At 59.3% G+C, this 27848-nt stretch overlaps 2 protein-coding genes across 5 annotated transcripts in view; one reads left to right on the plus strand and one right to left on the minus strand.

The window, feature by feature from the left end:
- Window positions 1-490: 490 nt before the first annotated feature.
- On the minus strand, window positions 491-13806 carry LOC144261237 (testis-specific serine/threonine-protein kinase 5-like). The gene is made up of 8 exons (XM_077810570.1): window positions 13603-13806; window positions 11985-12092; window positions 6461-6663; window positions 5546-5601; window positions 2989-3121; window positions 2415-2530; window positions 1812-1991; window positions 491-948 (listed from the first exon to the last, which is right to left on the minus strand). The coding sequence occupies exons 1-8, from the start codon at window positions 13804-13806 to the stop codon at window positions 491-493; spliced, it is 1458 nt and encodes a 485-aa protein (XP_077666696.1).
- Window positions 13807-21505: 7699 nt separating this feature from the next.
- MROH1 (maestro heat like repeat family member 1) overlaps window positions 21506-27848 on the plus strand; it is a 104457-nt gene continuing 98114 nt past the window's right edge. The window contains exons 1-3 of one of the 4 annotated variants that reach the window (XR_013345058.1): window positions 21539-21565; window positions 22365-22436; window positions 26537-26979. Coding sequence is in view for 3 of the 4 variants with exons in the window: in XM_077809631.1 (XP_077665757.1) it covers window positions 26958-26979 (22 nt within the window). In the remaining variant the exon portion in view is untranslated. Of the gene's footprint in view, window positions 21566-22325; window positions 22437-26536; window positions 26980-27848 lie in introns of those variants that run through there. The other 3 variants (XM_077809631.1, XM_077809630.1, XM_077809632.1) reach the window with 3 other exon arrangements.

Here is a 27848-nt window from a genome sequence, read left to right on the forward strand (position 1 = left end):
TCCCCCGGAGTCCCGTTCCAGGGTGCCCATCACCAAGGGGTCCAGGCCCTGTGGCTGGGTTCCTCTCCCCAAGTTCTCACCCCTCTGCTCTGTGTATATGGCCTGAGCTGCTCCCTGCGCAGACTGTGCCGAGGGTGCCAGCCTGTGGCTCCCGGAGAGGGACCGGTGGGGAGGGTGGCTGGAGAAGAAAGGCCCCGGTGGGGATGGGAGGAGAGGGGCTGTGTGTAGCCATGGCTAGGAGAGGCCTGGGGGAGAGGCAGGGGTGCATAGAGGAACGAGGAGTCAGGCCTGTGGGACACGGGTCTGGGGCAAGCTGGGACCCGGCTGCTGCCGAGTATGGGGCCTAGAGGGAGCCCAGAGGGGGACAGCTGAGAGCCCGCGACTGAATAACATTTAATAGTGCGTGCTGCACCCGTCCGTACGGGCTTTGTTTCTGTCAGGGTAGGGCCAAGCGGTGGCGGCTCTGGTCTGGCCCTGGGCGAGGCCCCCTCTAGTTGGTGATGGGCTCTGACGGGGGCTTCCGTATCATGGACATGGAGTGGAGGGAGATGACTGGCTTGGAGGAGCCGCTGCCCACCGCTGCTGCCACAGCGGGGCTCTTCTCGCCCAGCCGCCGGCTGGCTACGTAGGTGCTGGCCGAGGTGGCTGAGCCGGGCTTGCGGAAGTTGGGGAGGTGGTGGAAGGGCCGGAGGCTGGAGAGCAGGCAGGGCCGGTACAGGGAGAATCGGGGAGGGCGCTCAGCCTGGCACGGCGACGGCAGCTGAAGGAGGCAGCCAGCAGAGATCAGCTCGGGGGCCTTGGCTTCCATCTCGGCTCGGCCAGGGAAGGAGTCCTGAGCAGAGGAGGCGCGAGGGCCTGCTGGGGCTTTGGTTCCCTTGGCGGCTCCCTCGGGAAGCTTGGCCGAGCTCTCCAGGTCTGGTAGCAAAGAGACGGAGCCTCCGCTCTCACCTGCAAAGGAAGTGGCAGGGATAGAGGGGCTGGTGCCATGTTCCCCCGGACGTGGGGCTATGTCCTGTGGGGTGCCCAAGGGAGGGATGGGGCCTGGTGCTGTGTTCCCCTGGCCGTGGGGCTATGTCCTGTGGAGGGCCAGTGTCACATTCCCCAGGCTACCGGGCAAGGTCCTGCGGGGTGCAGAGGGGCAGGGGGCCGGTGTCACGTTCCCCCAGCTGCCAGGCGAGGTCCTGCGGGGTGCCCAAGGGGAGGGATAGGGGGCTGGTGCCATGTTCCCCTGGCTGCTAGGTGAGGTCCGGTGGGGTGGGGTGCGGAGAGGAGGGGCAGGGGGCCGGTGTCACATTTCCCCAGCTGTGGGGCTATGTTCAGTGGGGTGCCCGGGGGGACCGGGGGCTGGTGCTGTGTTCCCCCAGCCGTGGGGTGCCCAGGGGAGGGGCTGATGCCATGTTTCCCCAGCTGTGGGGCAAGGTCCTGCAGGGTACCCAAGGGAGGGGGGCCGGGACCATGTTCCCCCAGTGGTGGGATGAGGTCCTGCGGGGTTCCCAGGGAAAGGGTGGCCGGGGTACTCCTGGTGCTTCTAGCTGAGGGGCTGTTCAGGGGGGCAGCTCTTTTCTTTGGGGCAGGGACACTGCTGGGCAGCAGTGCTCAGTTCAGATGTGGGGCTGGGGTGCTGCTGGCTCCTGGAGGTGGGGGCTGAGCCCCCAAGGGGAGCTACTCCTGGCCTGGGGCTCCTTGGCTCGTCCCAGAGCCAGACCTGGCACGGGCGAGGCCACTCCCTGCTGTGCTCAGCCCAGCGCTCCCCCCGTGCCCCCAGCTGGGGGGTGCCCTGAAGGCAGAGCTGGGGCAGGGCGCGCACGTACCTTGGGCGGACGGCTTCTCCAGGGCTGGGCCGAGCTCCGGGGGCCTGCCCGTGGCGTTCAGCGCCTGGTGGAAGATGGCCGAGGTGGCGGGCAGCATCCAGCAGTGCGTGGCCACCTGCTGCAAGCCCAGCCGGGCCCCAGGCTTCAGCTGCAGCAGGCCTTGGATCAGGTTCTGGCACTCTGGCAGCAAAGAGAGGGGCTGAAGACTGACGGCCGGACCTGCCCCGCGGCTTGGCAGGGCAGCCTCCCCGCCGGCGTGGGGCAGGATCACTGGTGCCCTGTGCAGAGTGCTGGGCTCCGTGGGCCCTCAGCCAACCCCGCCCGCGCTGGCTGGCTTTTCCCTCCCTGCTCTCCAGGCCGGTGGGGCTGGAGTCGGCCTGGGGCAGGGCTTGCGGGGGGCGGCCCTCGCTCCTCAGCGCAAAGCAGGAGCCGTGGGGCAAAGGGGGGCGCGGCCCGTTCCTTGCCCCGGCTCTGGCCGATTCTCCACAAGGCCTGACGCTTGGCCGCCCCACTGCTCTCGTCCCCTTCCCCGCCTGGCTGCTCGGGGACCCCGCGCGGGGGCAGCAGGGCTTGCGGCTCTCCGGGGGCAGGCGCGGGGGTTACCTGGGGAGACGGGCTGCCGGAAGCAGAGGCCCTGTTTTATCATGTGGATCATCTTGTGAGGCTGGCGCTCTTTGAAGGGCAGCTTCCCGGTCACCATGGCGTACAGGATCACACCGCTGCGGGAGGAGGCCGGGGGTCAGGACACCAGGCCCAGCCTCCCCAGGGACAGGGCGTGGGCTGCATGGCCCACGGCAGCTCCCAGCAGCCGGTCCTCACGGGGCAGCCTGCGCTGCCCTCCCCGTAGCGTACCGGTGAGCGTGGCTTGGGCCCGTCTGCGCCCATCCGCCGAGAACAGCAGCTGGCACGGCCCTGGCTACGGAGCATTCCAGCAGCTCCCCCGGTTCAAACCCCAGGGTGTTGGCCATCAGGGGGCCCTGGTGCTCTCACCCCCCTGCGGGCAGCCCCCTCGTCCCCCACTACACAGTGCTAACGGACCCCACGGTGCAGCCGGCTCCACCCCGCCCCTCCCTCGTGGTACTCGCAGTGCCAGGAAGTGACTGACTCCTCTCCCTGCTCCCTCCAGGCCGGAGTTCCCGCAGGCCATGTCCCTCCCCGCAGGAGACGTGGCGCTCACAGGCTCCACAGGTCAGCCAGCTCTCCGTTGTACTTCTTGCTCATGAGGATTTCGGGGGCCGTGTAGGCCACAGAGCCGCAGAACGTGCTCATCAGGGAATTCTTCAAGGAGTAGCGGTTGGCAAACCCAAAATCTGTAATGCAACGACCCACCGGTGAGATGCCTGCTCAGTGCTCCGTGGCATGGCCCCTGGAGCGATGGGGGCTGTATGGGAACCAAGGGGGCCGTGGCATTCCTCTCTCTCCACCCTCCGCCAACCAACCAGGCCAGCAGTCTGACCCCGCAGTCCAGGGCTCTCACACAGCTCTGCCCATGTCCAGCCTGGGCTGTCCAGGCTTGGGGCTCTGGGGGAAGTGGCTGATTCACATTAGCCAGTGTGGTAGGAGGTGTAGGGATCAGGCCCCCAAACTCAGTTTTGGCAGTGACCTAATGGCTGATTTGAATCCAGCTGAAAGACAACAAGCCTTCCCCCCCACCCCCGGCCTTCAACCCCCCCCTTTCTTAGGCCCAGATCCTCAAAGGTATTTAGGCACCTAACTTGCATTGAGAAAAGGAGGACTTGTGGCACCTTAGAGACTAATTTATTTGAGCATGAGCTTTCGTGAGCTACAGCTCACTTCATCGGATGCAGCTCACGAAAGCTTATGCTCAAATAAATTGGTTAGTCTCTAAGGTGCCACAAGTCCTCCTTTTCTTTTTGCGAATACGGACTAACACGGCTGTTACTCTGAAACCTAACTTGCATTGATTTCAGAGCCACCTGGTAAAGCTGCACCCAGAGGAGCAGGTGACTCGAGGGATTGCTCCTGGGCACCAGAGCCTTTCACCTCTTGGTGCCTGTCTGGAACCCAACCCAGACTGGCAGTGAGGAAAAGGCCCTGCTGTCTGATGGCCGCTCAGTGGCCCAGGTGGAATGAGTTCAGTCCCGTTCCCAGTGGCACATCACAGAACCATGACTGCAGCTGTTGCCAGCGTGCACCCTCAGAGGTGGTCTTGGAGGGGAGTCCAGGAGCTGACTGGGCCTGGAGCCTGGATTCCCCTTGAGGGAGACCATGCCTTACAGTCCAATGGAGCCATGAAACTGCCAGGTGAGCGGGGGGAGGCACATGAGTGTAGGAAACAGAGCCTTCCCCAGAGATGGACCTAGACTCTGAACCTCCCTGCCAAAGAAACACAAGACCCGGGGCCGTGCCGCCCCAGGGCAAAATGCACTGATGTGGCCGCTTCTCTGCACTAAGTGCTGATTCTGCATTGATGCAGGTAGGGCCGGTTCCCAGTGGACCCCACAGCTCAGGGGGTTACTCAAGCTGGGGGTTACTTGGCTGAGTCTTTGTGGGCCATGTGACCATTAAATGAACATTAAAGGGAGGCTGTCAATGGTCACTGAACAACTTGTGTTTCACACCCCCAAATGCCAGGTCGCACACCTAGGAACAAAGAACGTAGGTCACACTTGTGGGATGGGGGCTGTGTCCTGGAAGGCAGTGGCAGTGAATAGGACTTAGGGGACCGAGTCCCAGTCCAATGCTGTATCTGAGAGAGGAAACGTGGTCCTCGGATGGCTGAGCAGGAGAAGGGGGACTGGGAGCAGGGAGGGGAGTTACCTCTGCGGACAGCATGAGTGAGCCCATCCCTGGACGCTCACTTGAACACAGACTTTGACAAATGGGGAAGGGTTTGGAGAAGAGCTACAAGGATGAGTCGAGGGCTGGAAAACCGGCCTTAGAGTGAGAGCATGAAGGAGCTCAGTCTAGCGAGTTCATCCCCGAGACGGTTAGGAGGTGACTTGAGTACAGCCTGTGGGTTTCTATGAGCGGAAGAGATGTCTGAGAGCAGACATCTCTTTAATCTCACAGACAGAGGCAGGCCACGGTTTAATGGCTAGAAGATGAAGCGACACATTCAGACTAGAAATGAGGTGCACCGTGATTATATTAACCATTGGATCATGGTGGGTTTGCCGTTACTTAGTTAGACTCGGAAGATTGCTCTAGCTCCCACAGAAGCTATAGGCTGGATTCGGGGATCACGAGGGGAGGGTCTCTTGCCTTCGTTACACAAAGCTAGATGATCGGAGGGGCCTTTTTGCCTGTGAAACCTGAAATCTGATTGGTTAAGACCCTGAGTTCAAAGCAGTCTGAGGTTCCCCGCAGTCCCCGGCTGATTTCTGTGGCTTTGCCACAAGGTCCTAGTTCTTCCCTGTTTGTCTCTCCCTGTTGTGGTGGGAGAGCAGCTGACTCAACACGAAGAGCGATGCTGGCTCTGCTCTGAGAGCTGGCAAATGCACAAAGGAGACACACTGAACGGAGGGAGAAAGAGCCGGGTGAAACCTCGGCAGGGAGGAGCTGAATGGAAGCTGGCTTCCCATTTGGAGCTGGGCTCCGCCCGGTGTCACAAGCAAAGTCACTGCAGGCAAAAGTAACCTAAATGCAATGGCTCCTCTTCCCTTGCGCCCAGGCTGAGCTTCCCAGCATGGAGCGCTGAGCGACTCCTGCACCCCTAGCCAGGGCTGGCTGAAGGGAAACAATTCCTGCCGCTGGGAATGGGCCGCACTCACCTGTCAGCTTAATGAAGCCTCGCTCATCCAGCAGGATATTCTCACATTTCAGGTCTCTGCAGGGAACACAAAGCAGGAGCAGTGGGGTCACTGGGATCCCCTGTCTCACGCACACCTCTACACATGTATATCCCTGGCAATAGGCTGCTGGGGCCAGGTACCAGCCATGCTAAGCGTGCACAGCAGGAAGGCGGCTCTATCAGCCCTGATCCTGGGGCCAGCGGGGGATTCAATGGCCCTAACCATACTGTAGAGCAGCCTAAGGGCTGAACTAAGTTACACTGGCTGCAGTGGTCCCAGAGGGGCTGCTTCACCGGGTGAAGCACTGCGGGCTCCAGGCCTGCCCCCTCTTGCGCTTGGTCTGGCCCCCCACTCCCAGTGTGCCCCCCATGCTGGGAGGGGGCATATGGTGTGAAACTGACCATGGCAGCTTCACACCTGCTGAGGCTCCCCTGGGCGGGGGCAGGCAGGGACCTGGGGGGGCCGTGAGCTGGCCAGGGCCCCTGCCCAGCAGCTCTTACAGTCTCTGGGTTTTTAAAGATGTTCGTGCTGGAGTGGCGATGGCAGCCCCAGCCCCAGCCTTGGGACAGTAACGCTGAGCCTGACAAGGCTGGGGCTCAGGAGCTAGCCCGCCCTCGACCCTGGGGCACCAGCTGGATGGAGCTCTGCCGGTCTGCCCCCCCTCCCCACCCCACCCCAGACCGTACAGCACACCAGCCATATGGGACAGGGCGTGGCCAGAGGCCGGAGCAGGGGGGTGAGCGCTGGGACTCCTGGGTTCTCCAGATGCGGGCGGGTGGTGATGAACACCAGGCATTGCCCGGTCAAGCTGCTGCCGCAGCCTTTGGCAGGGCCCCTGCGGGTTTGGGCTCCCCGTGCTGGAGCGATGGCACGGGCCCCAGCAGCCCCTCCCACCTGTGCACGATGCCCACGTTGTGGCAGTGTGCCACGGCGCTGACGATCTGGCGGAAGAGCCTTCGCGCCTCCTCCTCATCCAGCCCGGGGCACTCCCTGCGGTCAGAGGTGGCGTTGATGTGCTCCAGCAGGTCGCCCCGGGAGGCCAGCTCCAGCACTAGGTAGGTGCACCTGCTGTTCCGGTACATCTCGTAGAGCTGGATCTGCCGAGGCGACAGGGCCATGAGAGACGCGCCCGTTCCCGGACCGAGAGCCCCTCCAGCGGCGTGGGGCAGCGTCTCTCCGGGGCACCAATGGCCCCAGGGCCATGAGAGACGCGCCCGTTCCCGGACCGAGAGCCCCTCCAGCGGTGTGGGGCAGCGTCTCTCCGGGGCACCAATGGCCCCAGGGCCATGAGAGACGCGTCCGTTCCCGGACCGAGAGCCCCTCCAGCGGTGTGGGGCAGCGTCTCTCCGGGGCACCAATGGCCCCAGGGCCATGAGAGACGCGCCCGTTCCCGGACCGAGAGCCCCTCCAGCGGTGTGGGGCAGCGTCTCTCCGGGGCACCAATGGCCCCAGGGCCATGAGAGACGCGCCCGTTCCCGGACCGAGAGCCCCTCCAGCGGCGTGGGGCAGCGTCTCTCCGGGGCACCAATGGCCCCAGGGCCATGAGAGACGCGCCCGTTCCCGGACCGAGAGCCCCTCCAGCGGCGTGGGGCAGCGTCTCTCCGGGGCACCAATGGCCCCAGGGCCATGAGAGACGCGCCCGTTCCCGGACCGAGAGCCCCTCCAGCGGTGTGGGGCAGCGTCTCTCCGGGGCACCAATGGCCCCAGGGCCATGAGAGACGCGCCCGTTCCCGGACCGAGAGCCCCTCCAGCGGTGTGGGGCAGCGTCTCTCCGGGGCACCAATGGCCCCAGGGCCATGAGAGACGCGTCCGTTCCCGGACCGAGAGCCCCTCCAGCGGTGTGGGGCAGCGTCTCTCCGGGGCACCAATGGCCCCAGGGCCATGAGAGACGCGCCCGTTCCCGGACCGAGAGCCCCTCCAGCGGCGTGGGGCAGCGTCTCTCCGGGGCACCAATGGCCCCAGGGCCATGAGAGACGAGCCCGTTCCCGGACCGAGAGCCCCTCCAGCGGCGTGGGGCAGCGTCTCTCCGGGGCACCAATGGCCCCAGGGCCATGAGAGACGCGCCCGTTCCCGGACCGAGAGCCCCTCCAGCGGTGTGGGGCAGCGTCTCTCCGGGGCACCAATGGCCCCAGGGCCATGAGAGACGCGCCCGTTCCCGGACCGAGAGCCCCTCCAGCGGCGTGGGGCAGCGTCTCTCCGGGGCACCAATGGCCCCAGGGCAATGAGAGACGCGCCCGTTCCCGGACCGAGAGCCCCTCCAGCGGTGTGGGGCAGCGTCTCTCCGGGGCACCAATGTCCCCAGGGCCAGGAGAGACGCGTCCGTTCCCGGACCGAGAGCCCCTCCAGCGGCGTGGGGCAGCGTCTCTCCGGGGCACCAATGGCCCCAGGGCAATGAGAGACGCGCCCGTTCCCGGACCGAGAGCCCCTCCAGCGGTGTGGGGCAGCGTCTCTCCGGGGCACCAATGGCCCCAGGGCCATGAGAGACGCGCCCGTTCCCGGACCGAGAGCCCCTCCAGCGGCGTGGGGCAGCGTCTCTCCGGGGCACCAATGGCCCCAGGGCCAGGAGAGACGCGCCCGTTCCCGGACCGAGAGCCCCTCCAGCGGCGTGGGGCAGCGTCTCTCCGGGGCACCAATGGCCCCAGGGCAATGAGAGACGCGCCCGTTCCCGGACCGAGAGCCCCTCCAGCGGCGTGGGGCAGCGTCTCTCCGGGGCACCAATGGCCCCAGGGCCATGAGAGACGCGCCCGTTCCCGGACCGAGAGCCCCTCCAGCGGCGTGGGGCAGCGTCTCTCCGGGGCACCAATGGCCCCAGGGCAATGAGAGACGCGCCCGTTCCCGGACCGAGAGCCCCTCCAGCGGCGTGGGGCAGCGTCTCTCCGGGGCACCAATGGCCCCAGGGCCATGAGAGACGCGCCCGTTCCCGGACCGAGAGCCCCTCCAGCGGCGTGGGGCAGCGTCTCTCCGGGGCACCAATGGCCCCAGAGCCACGAGAGACGCGCCCGTTCCCGGACCGAGAGCCCCTCCAGCGGCGTGGGGCAGCGTCTCTCCGGGGCACCAATGGCCCCAGGGCCATGAGAGACGCGCCCGTTCCCGGACCGAGAGCCCCTCCAGCGGTGTGGGGCAGCGTCTCTCCGGGGCACCAATGTCCCCAGGGCCAGGAGAGACGCGCCCGTTCCCGGACCGAGAGCCCCTCCAGCGGCGTGGGGCAGCGTCTCTCCGGGGCACCAATGGCCCCAGGGCCATGAGAGACGCGCCCGTTCCCGGACCGAGAGCCCCTCCAGCGGCGTGGGGCAGCGTCTCTCCGGGGCACCAATGGCCCCAGGGCCATGAGAGACGCGTCCGTTCCCGGACCGAGAGCCCCTCCAGCGGCGTGGGGCAGCGTCTCTCCGGGGCACCAATGGCCCCAGGGCCATGAGAGACGCGCCCGTTCCCGGACCGAGAGCCCCTCCAGCGGCGTGGGGCAGCGTCTCTCCGGGGCACCAATGGCCCCAGGGCCATGAGAGACGCGCCCGTTCCCGGACCGAGCGCCCCTCCAGCGGCGTGGGGCAGCGTCTCTCCGGGGCACCAATGGCCCCAGGGCCATGAGAGACGCGCCCGTTCCCGGACCGAGAGCCCCTCCAGCGGCGTGGGGCAGCGTCTCTCCGGGGCACCAATGGCCCCAGGGCCAGGAGAGACGCGCCCGTTCCCGGACCGAGAGCCCCTCCAGCGGCGTGGGGCAGCGTCTCTCCGGGGCACCAATGGCCCCAGGGCAATGAGAGACGCGCCCGTTCCCGGACCGAGAGCCCCTCCAGCGGTGTGGGGCAGCGTCTCTCCGGGGCACCAATGGCCCCAGGGCCATGAGAGACGCGCCCGTTCCCGGACCGAGAGCCCCTCCAGCGGCGTGGGGCAGCGTCTCTCCGGGGCACCAATGGCCCCAGGGCCATGAGAGACGCGCCCGTTCCCGGACCGAGAGCCCCTCCAGCGGCGTGGGGCAGCGTCTCTCCGGGGCACCAATGGCCCCAGGGCCATGAGAGACGCGCCCGTTCCCGGACCGAGAGCCCCTCCAGCGGTGTGGGGCAGCGTCTCTCCGGGGCACCAATGGCCCCAGGGCCAGGAGAGACGCGCCCGTTCCCGGACCGAGAGCCCCTCCAGCGGCGTGGGGCAGCGTCTCTCCGGGGCACCAATGGCCCCAGAGCCATGAGAGACGCGCCCGTTCCCGGACCGAGAGCCCCTCCAGCGGCGTGGGGCAGCGTCTCTCCGGGGCACCAATGGCCCCAGGGCCATGAGAGACGCGCCCGTTCCCGGACCGAGAGCCCCTCCAGCGGTGTGGGGCAGCGTCTCTCCGGGGCACCAATGGCCCCAGGGCCAGGAGAGACGCGCCCGTTCCCGGACCGAGAGCCCCTCCAGCGGCGTGGGGCAGCGTCTCTCCGGGGCACCAATGGCCCCAGGGCCATGAGAGACGCGCCCGTTCCCGGACCGAGAGCCCCTCCAGCGGTGTGGGGCAGCGTCTCTCCGGGGCACCAATGGCCCCAGGGCCATGAGAGACGCGCCCGTTCCCGGACCGAGAGCCCCTCCAGCGGCGTGGGGCAGCGTCTCTCCGGGGCACCAATGGCCCCAGGGCCATGAGAGACGCGCCCGTTCCCGGACCGAGAGCCCCTCCAGCGGCGTGGGGCAGCGTCTCTCCGGGGCACCAATGGCCCCAGGGCAATGAGAGACGCGCCCGTTCCCGGACCGAGAGCCCCTCCAGCGGTGTGGGGCAGCGTCTCTCCGGGGCACCAATGGCCCCAGGGCCATGAGAGACGCGCCCGTTCCCGGACCGAGAGCCCCTCCAGCGGTGTGGGGCAGCGTCTCTCCGGGGCACCAATGGCCCCAGGGCCATGAGAGACGCGCCCGTTCCCGGACCGAGAGCCCCTCCAGCGGCGTGGGGCAGCGTCTCTCCGGGGCACCAATGGCCCCAGGGCAATGAGAGACGCGCCCGTTCCCGGACCGAGAGCCCCTCCAGCGGCGTGGGGCAGCGTCTCTCCGGGGCACCAATGGCCCCAGGGCAATGAGAGACGCGCCCGTTCCCGGACCGAGAGCCCCTCCAGCGGTGTGGGGCAGCGTCTCTCCGGGGCACCAATGGCCCCAGGGCCATGAGAGACGCGCCCGTTCCTGGACCGAGAGCCCCTCCAGCGGCGTGGGGCAGCGTCTCTCCGGGGCACCAATGGCCCCAGGGCCATGAGAGACGCGCCCGTTCCCGGACCGAGAGCCCCTCCAGCGGCGTGGGGCAGCGTCTCTCCGGGGCACCAATGGCCCCAGGGCCATGAGAGACGCGCCCGTTCCCGGACCGAGAGCCCCTCCAGCGGTGTGGGGCAGCGTCTCTCCGGGGCACCAATGGCCCCAGGGCAATGAGAGACGCGCCCGTTCCCGGACCGAGAGCCCCTCCAGCGGCGTGGGGCAGCGTCTCTCCGGGGCACCAATGGCCCCAGGGCCAGGAGAGACGCGCCCGTTCCCGGACCGAGAGCCCCTCCAGCGGCGTGGGGCAGCGTCTCTCCGGGGCACCAATGTCCCCAGGGCCAGGAGAGACGCGCCCGTTCCCGGACCGAGAGCCCCTCCAGCGGTGTGGGGCAGCGTCTCTCCGGGGCACCAATGGCCCCAGGGCCATGAGAGACGCGCCCGTTCCCGGACCGAGAGCCCCTCCAGCGGTGTGGGGCAGCGTCTCTCCGGGGCACCAATGGCCCCAGGGCCATGAGAGACGCGCCCGTTCCCGGACCGAGAGCCCCTCCAGCGGCGTGGGGCAGCGTCTCTCCGGGGCACCAATGGCCCCAGGCCAACGTGACGGCCGAGGTGGACGGGACCAGATTCCCTGGAGGCCAGACAATCCCAGTCCCGTCCAGAGGGGTTGCTGTCAGCCCAGGACAGGAGGCTGGGTCGGGGAATGGCACCTGGGTCTCCAGCAGGGCAGCATACGGCCCTGGCTCCTAGGCAGCCAGGCAGGCTGGGTTAGCGACAGCCCAGGCCTCGGAACCAGACCCAGGTCTCCTGCAAGGAGCTGGGAGGCGCGAGGCCCCAGGGTACCCGTGGAGGAAGCATTGCCTGGGCTGGTGCTTTAAGGGCGGCCCCAAAACCTTAGAGGAGCTGGGAGAAGACGAGACGCAGTGGCTGAGCCCCTAGGCTGAGATTTCCAAGCCTGACAAGGGGGTTAGGAGACACAGCTCTACAATTTATTCCCCTAGGAACGGTGTGTCTAACCCCCCTAATCTGTGCTGGGCTTTGCCTGCTTGAGACTCAGAATCGCTGCAATCTCTGCAGGCTGCCCCTCCGAAGGAAAGCCCATGAGCATCCCTGGAGTGTGGCCTTCGCCGGGTGCAGTTTGGGTGCCCTATTGACACCGCTCTGGTAGGCACAACAAAAGGCCGAGGTAGCCAGGGTGGGGAAGGGGGAAGCAGCTGGGACTCACCACATTGATGTGCTTGTAGGTTGCATTAAGGGAGTAGATTTCTCTCGGGAGGAATTTTCTGGAATATTCCAAGGGGGCTTTGGCTGTGGATATGATCTTTATGGCCACCTGAGAGAGGAGAGGGCGGCTGCTGAGCTGCACGCAGGAGACTGGGAAGCTCCTGTTAGTTTTGCTGACGTTGAGCCCTCCTGGCCCTTGGAGAGAGAGCGGCTCCTTCTGTGCCAGTCCAGTGGGCTGTGCGGGCACGCCTGAAGGAGACGCTGACGGGCCCAGCAGAGGAGCAGGCTGGAGGGAGGCCAGGTGGGGAAAGGACTGGTGGGGGTGATCAGATGTACGGCACCGTGTGGAGTGACATATCGTCCGCCTGAGCCAGCAGGGGCAGGCGAGTCTGGGAAACCCAAGTGAAGGTGGGGCAGGGGGCTGTTTGGGTGTCGCTTGGGCACATCACTTGGGAATGTCTGTGTGCATCCTCTGCCCATCTGAGCTCTTCACTGGCCTTGTAGGAAGCTCAGCACCCCCCAGAAACCGGACACCCTCAGTAGCTGCCAGGGCCCCGTCTGTCACCCGCCTGCTTTACCCAACCCGTGAGGAGAGACAGGGCAAGAACCAATCAACCCAGAAAGGCGGGGGTTAAGTCTAAAGAAACCAGAAATGGGGCCAGGTTATAGAGGATCCCTGAAAGCAGCCAGAAGTGGCTGTTCTTTACTGTTCTGGGTCTGACCCAGTAGCCCTACTCACGGACCGGGACCCCAGTGCGCTAGGTGCTGGCTGGGGGCAAACAGCAGAAAAGGCTTGGGAGATAAAGGCAAATCATTAGCAGCCTAGAAAACCCTCAGGTGAATCTGAGCAAACAAGTGGGACAAAGTGGGAATTCAGAACACAACCACAGCCAGAGACATGGCCGGGGAACAACAGCGAACCCCACCACGAGAGCTTAGTAACAATCCCACTGACAACATTCTGCACAGAAAGAGAACAACCCATCCAGGGTAAAATCCTGACCAGGGAGCATGAGGCTCGCCAACACCACCCCCCACCAGCACGGCCAGTGCAGCGAGGGACAGGGCTTGGAACAGGACGTGGGACTCGGCCTAGCTCAGAGAGCTGATATGTGGGGCTGGGATTTGCCCAGGGCATCCAGGGGATGCAGTCTCCCAGCTGCCATTCCAGGCACCAGACTCCCTTTGACTCCTTTGAGCCTAAGAAACAGACAGAACTACCTGGACACATGCCAGCCATCACCCAGCCGGCTTGGTGTGTAAGTTATAGCCCCAGCTTCCCAGGGGCTGGCCCCCTGCATGCCCCTGCCAATAGTCCACCCTCCAGGAGCACAGCACTCCTTGCTATCCAGGACCCGGGATTCTCCTGGGTAACCAGACGGGCTGGTCACATCCCATGGATCAGTGCCCAGGAGGGCTAGGATGAGAGCCCCCAAACTCACTGCACCTCTGAGCTGAGAGCAGGATTGGAGAGGTGCCTTATCCTGCAGAGCCCCCAAGGGTGTTGTACCCTCAGTGACTGAGCTCCTTTTCCTGCTGGTTCGCTGGCGTTTCCCCTTAGGCTTTCCCAGCCAAGGAGTCTGAGTGAGACTTGTGCCCCCAGGCCCTGCTGTCCTCACCATGGAGTGCCGCTTGCTCCGAAGGTCTGCAGCCAGCTTGTAGTTCTGTCTTAGCTTCTCTTGCGTGGCGTAGCCCAGGTAGACTTTGGAGAAGGCCCCAGAGCCAATCTTCCTGGAGGAGAGGAGGTAGCCATTCTCCTTGCTCTCCCGCACCTGTTCCATGAAAGTCTTCCTGTCGGCCTCTCGCTTAGCGCAGCTTTTCATGGCGCCCAATGGGCATTCTTGGCTCCACCCAGGCTCGCGAAAGAAAGGGCAGCAGAGCGATCCTGCTGGAGCGGGTGTGGGGACGGTGATTGCACTGGGGCTGGAGGGAATGCCACAGGAACCAGAGTCCAAATATGACCATTAGCTCCCCATGAGGGTGAAGGACACAGGAGAAACTCAAAGCACTGGGTTCTTCTAGCTCATTGCCCTCCCCATCTTTCAATTTGGGCCCCGAGGGCTCGGTGGCACAGGGCAAGGCCACGGGCTCCTCGCTGCTGTCTAGAGGGAGATGTTTCCACAGAGATGGGAGAAGGATGAGTGTTCTAGAGCAGCATTCTAGAACTGACGTGTAACAAGCTGTTTTAGAACGCTGCCCGGGCTCCAGAGCATCGTGTCCCTTCTAGAGCAATCATCCCTCCCTGGGTGGGTCTGGAGATGGCCAGGAATCCCTCCCCTACGGAAATGCAGCCACCTCTGCGCTGGAGCACTGCAGCCAGGTGGGTGATTGGCACAGCTGGGGAAGGGATATTTTGGCCAAGAACTCCGGAATGAATCCCAGGGGATTTTTAATAGCCACATAGAGCCCTCACCTCAGAGAGTTCACACAGGAATGTGCATGGAACTGAATGTATCTGCGACCAGGGAGTTTAAGGCAAACCTGATGCTTAACCACTTGTTGCCGGCACCCAGTGAATCCCAGGAAGAGGGATGCAGGCCCCGGACTCCCCCACACTCCATGACACCTGCATCACAGGACTGTGAGAATTACTGCGTTTGCAAAGGAGTACTTGTGGCACCTTAGAGACTAACCAATTTATTTGAGCATGAGCTTTCGTGAGCTACAGCTCACTTCATCAGATGTATACCGTGGAAATCTGATGAAGTGAGCTGTAGCTCACGAAAGCTCATGCTCAAATAAATTGGTTAGTCTCTAAGGTGCCACAAGTACTCCTTTTCTTTTTGCGAATACAGACTAACACGGCTGTTACTCTGAAACCTGCATTTGCAAAGTGCTTGGGCTGGATTTCCACCAGTGACCAGGAGGTGGAGGGCTCTGGGCTTCCACGTCATCGAGAAACCTTAAATACTTTGCTCCTGTGGCCTACGAGCCTATCGCATAGGAGTTGACCATAACCCTAAATAACACAATGGGAACTGGATGAGCAAATGAACTAACTGGCTACATCCAAGGGCTAGTTCTGAAATAACTCGGGCGCAAGCTTCAGGGATGTATTCCCAAGTAGCCTGTGGACACATACGGGAGGGAACTGAGGATATACTGTTGCACAAATATCAACAAAGTGGCCCCCCCCAGGGAGTTTGCACTCTGGAAGACAAACAAAAAGGCAAGAAGCACTTGGAAACCTGGAAGAAGGAATCAGATCTATTTATTTTGTCCCCTTTTCAACCTAAGTGGCTACTCAACGTTCAGGGCCCCAGGGCGGGATGTTCCAGTTGGAAATAGAAATTGGTGAAGTCTGGTATTTTCTTCAATGCAGTCTTGTTTCTTAACAAGGAATATGCAAAGTTCTGCTTCTCTGAATGCAGAAGGAAGCAAGAACAAAAGGAGCAGTTTCTCCCCAGCTTTTTCCAAGGTCACGCTGTGCTCACAGGCTGCTGCTCAGCGTTCTTGCTTTCTGCCTCTCCCCCGTTCTTGCCTGGTCTCCATTTCTGCGTGTTCACTCACGCACACACCTGGTCAAAATCAGGCGTGACGGACGCGCCCTAAAAGTGCGAGGGCCACTGGCGCTCAAACCTTGGCCCTGCCCCCCACATTGCCCTTGCCCCCCAACCCTCTGCCCCCGTGCCGCCCCTTTAGAGTGACCAGATGTCCCGATTTTATAGGGACAGTCCCGATATTTGGGGCTTTTTCTTATATAGGCTCCTATTACCCCCCACCCTGTCCCGATTTTTCATACTTGCTGTCTGGTTACCCTACATCCCTTCCCCCTGAGCCCCTGCCCTCGCATTGCCCCTTCCCCCAAAACCCCGTCTCCCCTCGCTTCTCTCTGCCCCACATCACTCGTCCTTATGGTCGGTAAAAAGTGATGGGACCATCGCCCCCTGGCCCCCCCATCCCAGCGCCCCTGGTCACACTACCCAGTGGAGTCCCCTGTCCGCATGGTGCTATTTTCTGGACAGACTCAAAAAGGCCCTGTGTTAGGTGTGGCCCTGTGACAATGTGACGCAGCAGGGAGGGGGGAGTGTTGACCTGGGAATGTGCCCTGGGGAAGGGAGACCTGAGAGCCTGTCACCTGAGCCAGGAGGGGGAGGTAACACCTCTGCCCAGGAATGTGAAGACAGGCTGAGAAGGGAGCCTGCTGGGGGGGTTTAGTTTCAGTTTCGTGCTGGGTGGAGGAACACAGGGAACCCCCGGGGCTGGGGTCTAAGCTCCCTGCTCCCCTAGAAGGACTTGACTCAGAGGTCCAGGGTGTACCCACAAGCTCTGTTTTGGACTGTGTTCCTGTTGTCCAATAAACCTTCTGTTTTACTGGCTGGCTGAGAGTCTCAGTGAATCCCAGGAAGAGGGGTGCAGGGCCTGGACTCCCCCACACTCTAGGACAGGCCCCTTAACTCTCTCTCCCAACTCTTTGAAATGAAGGGCATATGCACACATCCGTTTGAATGAGGCTTTAACTCAGCCCTTAACAAGGTTTTACCCAGCTCCTGCAGCCTCCATCACCCTTGTTACATTTTCAGACAAGCCTCTTTGTGCTTTCTCCTGTGCTGCCCCTCATACTTGGGAGGAGCACCCCATAAACATCTGCAAAAGTACCTCATTATCCTACCTCAACCCCCCCGAAAACTCCCCTTTGCTGCGGAGCTTACAGGAAGCTGGAGGCTGGCTTGGCTGCTGGTGTGCTCAGATCACTGCCTGCCAGGCTGACAATGTCGGCTCAGGGTTTCCTCGTGCTCCCCCCCAGGTCGCTCTGTACTCAACTGTTGTCTCTTGTCTTATCCTTCCATGTAAGCTCTTTTGGGCAGGGACTGTCCTTTTGTTCTATATTTGTAAACTGTCGTGCACAGTGGGGGTCTGGTCCATACCTGGGGCTCCTAGGTTCTATGGGAATACAAATCCTAGGCATTCATCATCATACTAACTATCATCTTCTTATCGGGGTCACCCTGCATTTTGGGGCCTTGCAGAGGACGTGGATCTTTGCCCTTCTCAGAAGAATGCATCCGTTAACCTCCCAACAGTGGGGCAGACGATAACGTGACCGGTGTTCCTCCATCTCCAGTGAGGGTCTGGAGCCTATTTGTGGGGAGACGGCTGCTCCGCCGCTCAGTGAGAGGGGAGGTCTCCTCTGTGCAGCGAGGGGAAGGCTGTCTAGGTTTCTCCAGCAGATGGCACAGATGCATTTCTCTCACCTATTTGTAACGAGGCTTCTGTGCATCCCCACAGACTCTCCGTTTTATTGCAGTATTTCCCAGCCCTGTCGCTCCTGCAGTGCTGGACCAGGCAGGACGACAAATGCAGTTGGGATTTCTCTCTTCTTCCTCCCATCCTCCTGCTCAGGAGCTGCTCAAGACCCAAACAAACTGATGGCAAGAAATGGGAGCTAGCGAAGGAGCATCTTCTTGCAGCTGGTGAGTTAGAGCTGTCCCTTACCTCCATCCTCTGTCCCAATACACAGCGAAGCCAAGCTGCTGTTCTCTATGCTGCAGGGCTGGCCAGGAAGCGGTCAGCAGGAACTGATTTAGTTGGGGTAGCAAAGTTCACCAAGAGTCAGTGATGGGGAAACCGGAACACAACATTACATGTAATCTGCAGGTTACTAGCCAGTAGCGCCCCGTCAGGATGGAGACCACTGCTTAATGCACCCCATGTTCCGTTCAGCCGCTTGCCCGTCTGGAGGCTCACAGGCGGCGCTGGTGCCGTCTCTCCCTTTCTCTCACAGCACCGAAGGCCTGACCGTGCACATGCAGTCAGGGAGCGTGCTCACAGGGAGCTGGCTGCTGCGAAGGGGACAGCGAGTGTTAGGAGCATCTCAGCGAGGGGCTGCGGGTGCTCTGGTGGGTGGAATCTGGGTGGACACCACATGTCACGGCCAAGATTTTGAAGTGACTTGGGGGATCCAAATTGAGATTCCTTAAAAGGGCCTGATTTTCAGAGAGAGGGTGCTCAGCGCTGTATAAAACCAGGCCTTGAGTTGGGCACCCAAACCCCGAGGCACAGATAATCGATCTTCGCTGGTACCTGGGTTAGACTGACCTCCACACCACATCTGATGTGTGACTCAGTCAGCCTGGCATAGTGAGAAAGGCAGATGGGAGAGGCAGTCTGGGACGCAGCAGGGGAACATGCTGATGTAGAGCGGGGAGGAAATGGGAAGTTTGATTTACATTGGGCTGGCAGGGAAGTGATAGGGAAGAAGGAGAGATTTGGGGCCAGCAGCCCTAGGGAGAACTTGCTACTGCTAGATGAATAAATTATATTTCTCCTAAGCGGGTTTAGATTCTCCTGGATACCGGAAACTGCTTCCTTCTCCGTTCTAGCCCTCTAACATGGGTGGCTTTGGATCGCTGTGGAGGCTTTGCGCTTCTGGTGCTATCAGCCTCGTCTACTAATGGGCACAACAACGAATGACTTTGTGGTGTTGTGCCAGGGCCAGCCCTAGTCCCAGACAACTGCCCGGTGCCCAGTGCTCTGAAGGCACCTGCAGAGCTGCACGGACGCTGTGACTCGGGGTCCAGCCTAATTTCCCTTCTCCAGGATCTGGGAGAAGATTCCCCCTTCAAGCAGCTGGACAGGATGGAGAGGAGAATGGCTTCACCGGGCAACTCAGGGCACTGCCTCAAACAGCCAGGCCAGCCTGTATCCCTGAACACATAGGGCTCCAGGCTGTTGACTGCTGGGACAGCCATCCTCCTGGCACCTGTGATACGGGGCAGAGGCTTTCATGTGGAAAGCCAGATGCTGGAGACACAGTCACACCAGTTTATTTATTAATGTATGGAGTGATGATCTCATAACACCAGAATAACCCTTTGCCTTGCCACAGCACTTGCCATCCACGGAGCCCAGTCTGCCTCACTAATGTTAACCAGGGCAGCCTCCTAGTTCGCCGTGTGGGAGGCCATATTCCACAGCGGCAGAGGGCGGGGGACAGAAGGGAAAGTGACTGGCTTGGGGCTGAGCTGGGAACTCAGGTCTCCTGACTCCCAGTCCTGTGGCTTAACCACAGGGTCAGCCTCCCTCAAGAGGACATGTTCTTTCCCTTAACCAGTGACCCAACCTCCCAGGTCCTTCTCTGAGGGCTGCATGGCTCCCACTGGCTCAGTGCCCTTCGTAGCAGGTCTTTCTCACCTCCCGGTCACCACCGTGCTTTGCAGAGCTCGCTCACTCGCAAGCAAACCTCAAGATGACAAATGAACAGTCACTGCTCTTTGAAAAGGAGACTTGCTCTTTAAATATTCCCCATTTGACCCTTATTAAAGCTGCTACAGTACACACCGGTGATGGGCCAGACTCCTGCAGCTGGGACACCACAGTGTGCTGGGCTGGTACTGTAGAATATGGTGCAGCTCTCAGAGATTGCTGGCCTGGCCTAAGTGGCAGAGTCCAGCACTGTGACCTACAAATGCTTGAGCTTTAGTTCTGGCTCTAGGCTTGGGCAAGTCATTTCCCCTCTCTGTGCCTCAGTTTGCTGCTCTGTGTAATGGGGCTGATGACACTTACAGACCTGCCCCTTTGGGGCTATGCTAGGAGGGTTGCTTGTCAGTTTAATGGCTGGCAATGAGCTCTGTGGTTGTGAAGGACTGGCCAGGAAGAGCTGACTGTATACTTTTTACAGAGATACTTTTTCTACAGACTCCCATTTATTAGGAATGGCAAATTAAGCTACACCAAACAACATCCACCTTTCCCATTGGGCTCCCGCCACAGCACTGCCCTCCCTTCCCCCAGGGAGCGCTGCCTCCCCCACAGCCAGTGTGCCCCAGCTGGCTCCCCTTAAAAGCAGACTCTGCAGCCAGCCCAGCTGCTAAATCAGTTCCTGCAGGTGGAGCCTGTGGAAGAAGCAGTGCTGGGGGAAAGGTAAGCATGCAGTCCTTTTGCTGCAGGGTGTTGAGGGCCTGTGGGGTTGCCAGCAGGAAGACTTAAGGGGTGATTAGAGGATGCAATCCCCAATGTGGGGGCTTGGAGCCCTGGTGGGGATTATCCCTCTGGAACCTTTTTCCAAGGGTCCTGCCTTCCTCCTCTTGCTAATACTCAAGGATAGCAAACAGCCTTAGCGCTTTCTGTTCCACTGAGACATTTACAGGCCTTGGCTACGTGGGCTGGAACCTCCCTATCACACACATCTGTGGCCCCCCTCTCAGAAGCCTATGGCGTTATCTGTATAATGCCCTTCTTCCCCCCCCCCCTAACAAATGGGGAAAATCCCCAAAGGAATACATGGCATCCCTCATGCCTGAATTCCCCCTTCCTGCTCTCCAATGCACTCCCTGAGCGCAGGGCCATCTCCTTTCCCCAGTGCCCCTTTGGAACAGCGCCCACAGCCCTGCAAAGCTGGTGTGTCTTTGAGCCCATGGCATGCTGTGATGAGGCAGGACCTTGCTGCGTAATGGCCGAGATCCTCGCCCATGTGCCATCCAGCTTGTGTCTGCCTGGCTTTGGCGATTGATCGGGGGCTTCCTGGGCTGGTCTTGCTGCCCCTCATGCCATGCTATGGGTAAGATGGTGGCTGTGGGGACCAGGGCCATTCAGGCCAGGCTGTGGCAAGGCTGGATTCCAGGCAGCAGCAGCCGGTCTCCATGAGGCCCAGGTGTTAGATTAGCTGCTGGTAATGCTCCGTGGGAAAGAAAACTCCTGCCATGTTCGCCGGGGACTGCTGCGCTGAGCCCTGTGCTGGTGGGTGGGGGGAAGGAGACGTGTGTCTCGGGGTGAAGGGTGGCCTTGCCTGCTCTGACTGGGCACCAGGCTTCCCTCTGAGCGTGGCTGGGAGGTGAGGCCAGGGGAAGAGGGGCACAGAGGCCGGGGGGCCCAGGCGCAGTGCCTGTCGAGCAGCCCCAGCCTCCACGCGTGTTCGGTGGCGTGACAGACGTGCGCCGTCCAGGGCGTGACGTGGCTCTACCGAGCTGCACTGCTGTGGGGGCGTCCGCTGTGGGTGGAGCCGCCGGTGTGTGCCCTGTTCCCCCCGGGGCTGGGTGTGGGGGGCACCTTCTTGGGGTGTCTCCTCCAGAGCATAGTGGGCTGGGTGGGGAGAGAGCCCCAGTGTGGGGGAGGGGGTCTCCTGCAGGGGTGTGGGGGGTGGGGGTCTCTTGCAGGGAGAGAGGCCCCCTGCATGGGAGGGGTGTGTGTGTGTGGGGGGTCTCTTGTGGGGGGTGGGGAGAGAGGCCCCCCTGCATGGGAGGGGTGTGTGTGTGTGGGGGGTCTCTTGTGGGGAGAGAGGCCCCCTGTATGGGAGGTGGGGGGGTGTCTCTTGCGGGGGGGGGAGGGCTGCCACACCAGATGGGGGAGGGGCGTCTCGGGGGAGGGGCCTGATGCTGCCACGCCCCGAGAGGGTGGGGCTCCCCTCCCCCGCGGGTGTGACCAGACCCCGCCCTCGGTCAGTCGCGGGGGGGCGGGGCTGCTCTCAGCTCAGGCGCATGCGCATGACGGTGTTTTGGTGCCTCGGTACCAACGGCCGGCCGAACTGGTGGGGTCGCGGGCGGGGCGAGGAGTCCCCGCCCCTCGCGCAGGTGGGGGCGGGGCCAGGCTGTCCCGGAAGCAGCCGGGGCAGCAGCGTCCGGGCCGCCGAGCGGGAGGGGGCAGGTACGGCCGCCGTCGGGGTGCGGGCGGGGGCGCCGCGCGGCCGGGCTCCTTCGCCCAGTGCGGCCGCGGCTGTCGTGGGGCCCCGCGACCCGTTAGGGGCGGGATGGAACCCAGGCGTCCGGGCTCCCAGCGGCCCCCCCCCCCGCTCTACCCACTAGACCCCACTCCCCTCCCAGAGCCAGGGAGAGAACCCAGGCATCCGGGCTCCCAGTGCCCCCCTGCTCTACCCACTAGACCCCACTCCCCTCCCGGAGCCGGGGATGGAACCCAGGCGTCCAGGCTCCCAGCGCCCCCCATCCTGCTCTACCCACTAGACCCCACTCCCCTCCCAGAGCCAGGGAGAGAACCCAGGCATCCGGGCTCCCAGTGCCCCCCTGTTCTAACCCATTAGACCCCACTCCCCTCCAGAGCCGGGGATGGAACCCAGGCGTCCGGGCTCCCAGCGCCCCCCATCCTGCTCTACCCACTAGACCCCACTCCCCTCCCAGAGCCAGGGAGAGAACCCAGGCATCCGGGTTCCCAGTGCCCCCCTGCTCTACCCACTAGACCCCACTCCCCTCCCAGAGCTGGAGAGAGAACCCAGACGTCCAGGCTTCCTGCTGCCTTCCTTGGTCCAGCAGCCTGTGACCTGCTGTCTCCTCCTGGCCCTGGGGAGCAGTGCCAGGCTCACTTGTCATCACTAAGCATCCTGGCTCTGGGATGGGGCTTTTGGGAATGTCCCCAGCACTTCAGCTCCTGGGCTGTGGTCCTAGTTTGGGGTCTGGGGCTTCTGCCTCAGAGAAATGGCGATGTGTTGCAGGACTGGGCTAGAGAGAACCTGGATCGGTTCGCACACGTGCACCGAACAGGGAGCAAGAGCAAAACTTACGGGGTACGTGTGTGGGGGGAATTCTGTGCTGGATGTTTGTGGCTTCTGTCTTGCGGGGCTTTCCTCACCCACAGGCTGTCCTTAAAGCTCTGCTTCAGCAGGGCAGCAGCACATCCCATGGGCTGGGCTCCTTTCATTGCAGTTTGGGTGCCTGATTGTTCCTAGCTCAGTGACCCCCTTATGGGACTGCTGAGTGCTTTATGCAATCTCCACCTTACAGGAAACTGGCCACTGGATGTACTTGCTTGCTGTGGGAAGGCTGACCGGGAATGATCTTCCTTTGCCGTTCAGTAGCTTATCGCTGTTGTTAATGGGGTCGTTAGCCAGTTGCATCTTTAAAAAATGCTGATTCATGATAGGAAACAGTTTTCATAGTAGCTTATCCTGAAATAAATCCTCAGGAGATCACCTCTCCATACCACGCTGCTGCTGGTGAATGCTTATTGCTGCTCCTGTGAATGGCATTGTAGCTGTCTGTAGGAGTAGCTTCCCTAGTTAACATCTGTCTACTCCCAGCTATGTGGCTTACTCGCACTGTAAGCTCTTCAGTGCTGGGTCAGGGTCTGCATCTGTTCGGGCCTGTATTAGTGAATGCCACTCCAGTCAGGTGGCTGTAAGGACTGGCCTCTGACAGTCTGGCTGATAGCTAGATGGGAAGGCTGGTTTAGCCTCAGTTATTTGTACTGAACCGGTACTTGTCCTATGGCTAGCTGCGTTGCATGCTACTTCGGAAATGACAAAGCTTCTCCGGGTCCATGCTGCTAGTCTAGTTCTTGTTTGCGTGCACTTCAGGAGGCGTTGGGAGCACTGGTCTGTTTCCTCTCTCACCTGCATCTCTGTCACCTGTGGATCTGCAGTTTTCTCTTGATACAGAACTGAAATCCCAGGATCAGAGATGTTTCAGAGTAACAGCCGTGTTAGTCTGTATTCACAAAAAGAAAAGGAGTACTTGTGGCACCTTAGAGACTAACCAATTTATCTGAGCATGAGCTTTCGTGAGCTACAGCTCACTTCATCAGATGCATACCGTGGAGACTGCAGCAGACTTTATATACACACAGAGATCATGGAAACAATACCTCCTCCCACCCCACTGTCCTGCTGGTAATAGCTTATCTAAAGCGATCATCAAGATTTGTGCTGGAAATGGCCCAACTTGATGATCACTTTAGATAAGCTATTACCAGCAGGACAGTGGGGTGGGAGGAGGTATTGTTTCATGATCTCTGTGTGTATATAAAGTCTGCTGCAGTTTCCACGGTATGCATCCGATGAAGTGAGCTGTAGCTCACGAAAGCTCATGCTCAAATAAATTGGTTAGTCTCTAAGGATCAGAGATGTAGCTTTGTCCAGCTGTCTGAGCCTTGTAACTATGCACTGCTGCCCTCTGGCTTGCAGGTTGGCCAGACCCAATCTGGTGCACTGAGTTTCCAAGGCTTTAACAACATGGCTTCATGCTGGGCTGGACTTTCTCTGTTAATGTTACATTTTTCTTAAGGCTTGATGGCTCTTGCATGAGTACCAGCTTTGTGCTGTATCAGGAGTATCTGGATTCATCCCTGCTGCAGGGACTCTGCAGTATTGTGCTCCCTTTAGACCCATTCCTCTGCCTTCATCAGCATGGGTCGCAGTGGCCAGATTCCTTCCTCCTGAGCAGTGTCTAGTCTGATGACACTCAGGAAACAGGTGAATGAGTGCTGGCTACAGCTCCGGTACTCTGCTTAGTGGGGTGCACTGTTACTAGAGGCAGATGGAGGAGCCTCTCGTTAATTAGTTGGTTAGTAAACTGAGCAGAGGGCCAGGTGCTCCAGCTCTGCCACAGACTTGCTGTGATAACTTGGGGCAAGTCACTGCCCCTCTTGGCCACATCTTAAAACAGGCCTAATAATTGGGGACTCTAAGGACTAATAGGTCATGTGTAAACCAAACGCAAAGGCCCTTGTATGATTTGATTATTCTGATGATGTGACCCGTTAACGGATGTAAAACACGCACTTGTGGGGAGTAGGTGTTTGCTAGATGTTTCGAAATGCCAAAATAGATTAAAAAAAAAAAGAGTACTTATGGCACCTTAGAGACTAACCAATTTATTTGAGCATAAGCTTTTGTGAGCTACAGCTCACTTCATCGGATGCATACTGTGGAAAGTGTAGAAGATCTTTTTATACACAAAAAGCATGAAAAAATACCTCCTCCCCCCCCCCCCACTCTCCTGCTGGTAATAGCTTATCTAAAGTGATCGCTCTCCTTACAATGTGTATGATAATCAAGGTGGGCCATTTCCAGCACAAATCCAGGGTTTAACAAGAACGTCTTGGGGCGGGGGGTAGGAAAAAACAAGGGGAAATAGGTTACCTTGCATAATGACTTAGGCTTGAATAGAGACTTGGAGTGGCTAAGTTAATTGTATCCAATTTGCAAATGAATTCCAATTCAACAGTTTCTCGCTGGAGTCTGGATTTGAAGTTTTTTTGTTGTAATATCGCAACTTTCATGTCTGTAATCGCAACCAGAGAGATTGAAGTGTTCTTCGACTGGTTTATGAAAGATGTCAAGAATTATAACAGATTTGGGTCCATTTATTCTTTTACGTAGAGACTGTCCAGTTTGACCAATGTACATGGCATCATGTGCCAGCAATGCCCTTCTGCCATGTACATTGGTCAAACTGGACAGTCTCTACGTAAAAGAATAAATGGACCCAAATCAGATGTCAAGAATTATAACATTCATAAACCAGTCGGAGAACACTGCAATCTCTCTGGTCACGCGATTACAGTACTCCTTTTTCTTTTTGTGAATACAGACTAACACGGCTGTTACTCTGAAACCTGTCAAAATAGATAAGTTGCCCTAGGCAGTAAGATAGTGAATGTTAAACTTCCACTTCCTAAACACAAGTGAGATTGTGGACACTCCCTTGTACTGCTGTTTCCTTCCTGACCAGATTATCTGCATTGAGATGAGCATCACTATACAGAGGTGGGGAGAGGAATCAATTCTTTAACATGTGTTGGGGTAGGAGAGAAGCTGAGTGTTCTGCTCATTAGAGGTAAACCTGGTCAGACAAATTTGGTGGTGGTAGAGAAATAGCAAGCCAATGGCTGAGGGAACTGGGGTTATTTAGTCTGCAAAAGAGAAGAGTGAGGGGGGGATTTGATAGCAGCCTTCAACTACCTGAAGGGGGGTTCCAAAGCGGATGGAGCTCGGCTGTTCTCAGTGGTGGCAGATGACAGAACCAGGAGCAATGGTCTCAAGTTGCAGTGGGGGAGGTCTAGGTTGGGTATTCGGAAACACTATTTCACTAGGAGGGTGGTGAAGCACTGGAATGCGTTACCTTAGAGGTTTTTAAGGCCCTGCTTGACAAAGCCCTGTCTGGGATGATTTAGTTGGGGTTGGTCCTGCTTTGAGCAGGGGATTGGACTAGATGACCTCCTGAGGTCTTTCCAACCCTGATGTTCTATGATTGTGTTTTAGAAACTCTAACCGTTCCTTAATGGTTAAGGAGGCTTCAGAGTGAGCGTGACTGGTATTCTGTTCTGACCCAGTTGAAGAGAGGGGATCAAAGCTACAATATGTATTTTTAGAAACCATCAATGTGTGCTGTGGCACCTACATGTGTATATATACACTCTGCTACTTTATACTTTGTACAAAGGCAAGCCTGGACTTTGATTCTCCACATTTATGTATCTTAAACTTGTTTTAAGCACTGCTGTTGCCACTTACTGTATACAAGCAGGGCAAAGCGGTTCTATTTAAAGGCAGAGATCTGGAAAACTTCCCCTGAACAGGGGCCTCTGGGCGCTCTGGACTGCTGATATCTGTCGCTTCCATCCTCATGGTCCCTTCAGAGGCAGGTCACTTAAATGAGTACAGCCTAGGGCTTTCTGAAGTAGTCATGCTTTCTGCAGCCATACTGGCTGATAGTATGATAGTGGACAGGCTTGTTATCGCTGGCCAAAAAAGAAATGCGGGGACTCTGGAAATCAAGGCATAGAAGCAGTTGCTGGATGGGAACACACAGTACTGAATGTTATAGGTAAATAAATGTATGTCAAGTCTGTTGTAAGTCATGTTGTGAAATGTCTCTGTCTTTGCAGGCCTAGAAGAAGGAAGCTGTAGGGAACAGTACTTCACATGCTCTCCCTCCGGCCTCGCCCTCTCAAGGCTTTTCATTTGGAACTATGATGGCATTGGAGAGTGTATTGATTACCCGCCATCAGGAAACTGCCAGAGGTTCAGAAACCTGGAGAGATCAGGCAGCTGGAGATTGTTAGCTGCCCACAAGAAACTGAAGAGACTGTCTTATTTCCCTGTGGCTGGACTAGTATCCTATGCTTCATGGTGTGAAATGCTCCTGACTTACAAACCTCTAGTCCAAGAGACTCTTAAAAGAGAAACTGCTCTCTAGAGGAGCAAAGACAGACCGTAAAAATAGGTTCCCCAGGAGCTTCCCTGTTTGAGAAGGAGCAAGAAGTTTCAAATTACTCTCTGTGGGCAGGAAAGCTCAAAACGAGGAGCATGACGGAGTTGCGGGTGAAAAGTAAGTGCCGGGTTACTCCCGCTGCTCTGCTTTGTGGAAGTCAGGCTAAGAAACCTGGATTGAATTGGGTAGATACTTACACCAAAATGGGCACTTCCAATAAGGGTATTGTACAGTTCAGGTGACACGCTCCCTGTTAGCTGGCAGGACTCCTTGTTTGTGTCGCTGACGGTGACTATCTTCTGAGAGGGGAGGGGAAATTCATCTTTTCAGGGACTTGTAGTAAAGGGACACAGAGTAATGGAGAGAAGCAAAGGCAATTCCAATGATGTTGAGTTGTTCTGAGCTCTGCTAGTGTGAACACCTTAGCGAGGAAGAGCAAGGCTGAATAACACATCGCCAGTTTGCTCAAATATCTCGCTGCATCCAGAATCAGATAATTAGGCAGCTGCATACACCCTGTGTAGGAGGTAGTAGCTATATTCCAGGCTGTCAAACACTGGTGTTGATTTTGTTTAGCTCAAGGTATGGCTCTCTTGCTTGGGAATCTGAGGCTGTTCTGAAGTGTAACTCCTGTCCTTACTATATACTGGTCCTCTTTCATTCCCCCATGCTCAGACTGTCCCCCTTGCTCCAAGAACTGCTACCGGGATACGTGGCAGCCACCCTGCTGAGGGCTGTTTTGTGGTCCGCTCCCCTATAGTAAAAAGAAAAGGAGGACTTGTGGCACCTTAGAGACTAACCAATTTATTGGAGCATAAGCTTTCGTGAGCTACAGCTCACTTCATCGGATCCCCTATAGTAACCTCTCACTCTTCCAGAGCCAGGAGATCCATGGCACTTCCTTTAGCTTTTAAATCAGAGCTAATGTTCCAGGTGCGGATGGTATTGAGCATCTCAATACCAGACTGCAACAGTGGGGAAAGATT

Source organism: Eretmochelys imbricata, chromosome 2 (assembly GCF_965152235.1).
Source record: "Eretmochelys imbricata isolate rEreImb1 chromosome 2, rEreImb1.hap1, whole genome shotgun sequence".
Lineage (NCBI taxonomy): Eukaryota > Metazoa > Chordata > Testudines > Cheloniidae > Eretmochelys > Eretmochelys imbricata.

Bases quoted from the DNA above. Each gene is read 5' to 3' on its own strand.
- LOC144261237 (XM_077810570.1), bottom strand. From the start codon at position 13,806: ATGAAAAGCTGCGCTAAGCGAGAGGCCGACAGGAAGACTTTCATGGAA. The intron at 3,122-5,545 runs GTGAGTGCGGCC...GTTGCATTACAG, and splicing joins AGGCTTCATTAAGCTGACAG to ATTTTGGGTTTGCCAACCGC. The intron at 2,531-2,988 runs GTGAGCGCCACG...CTCCTCCCGCAG, and splicing joins CTGGCTGACCTGTGGAGCCT to CGGTGTGATCCTGTACGCCA.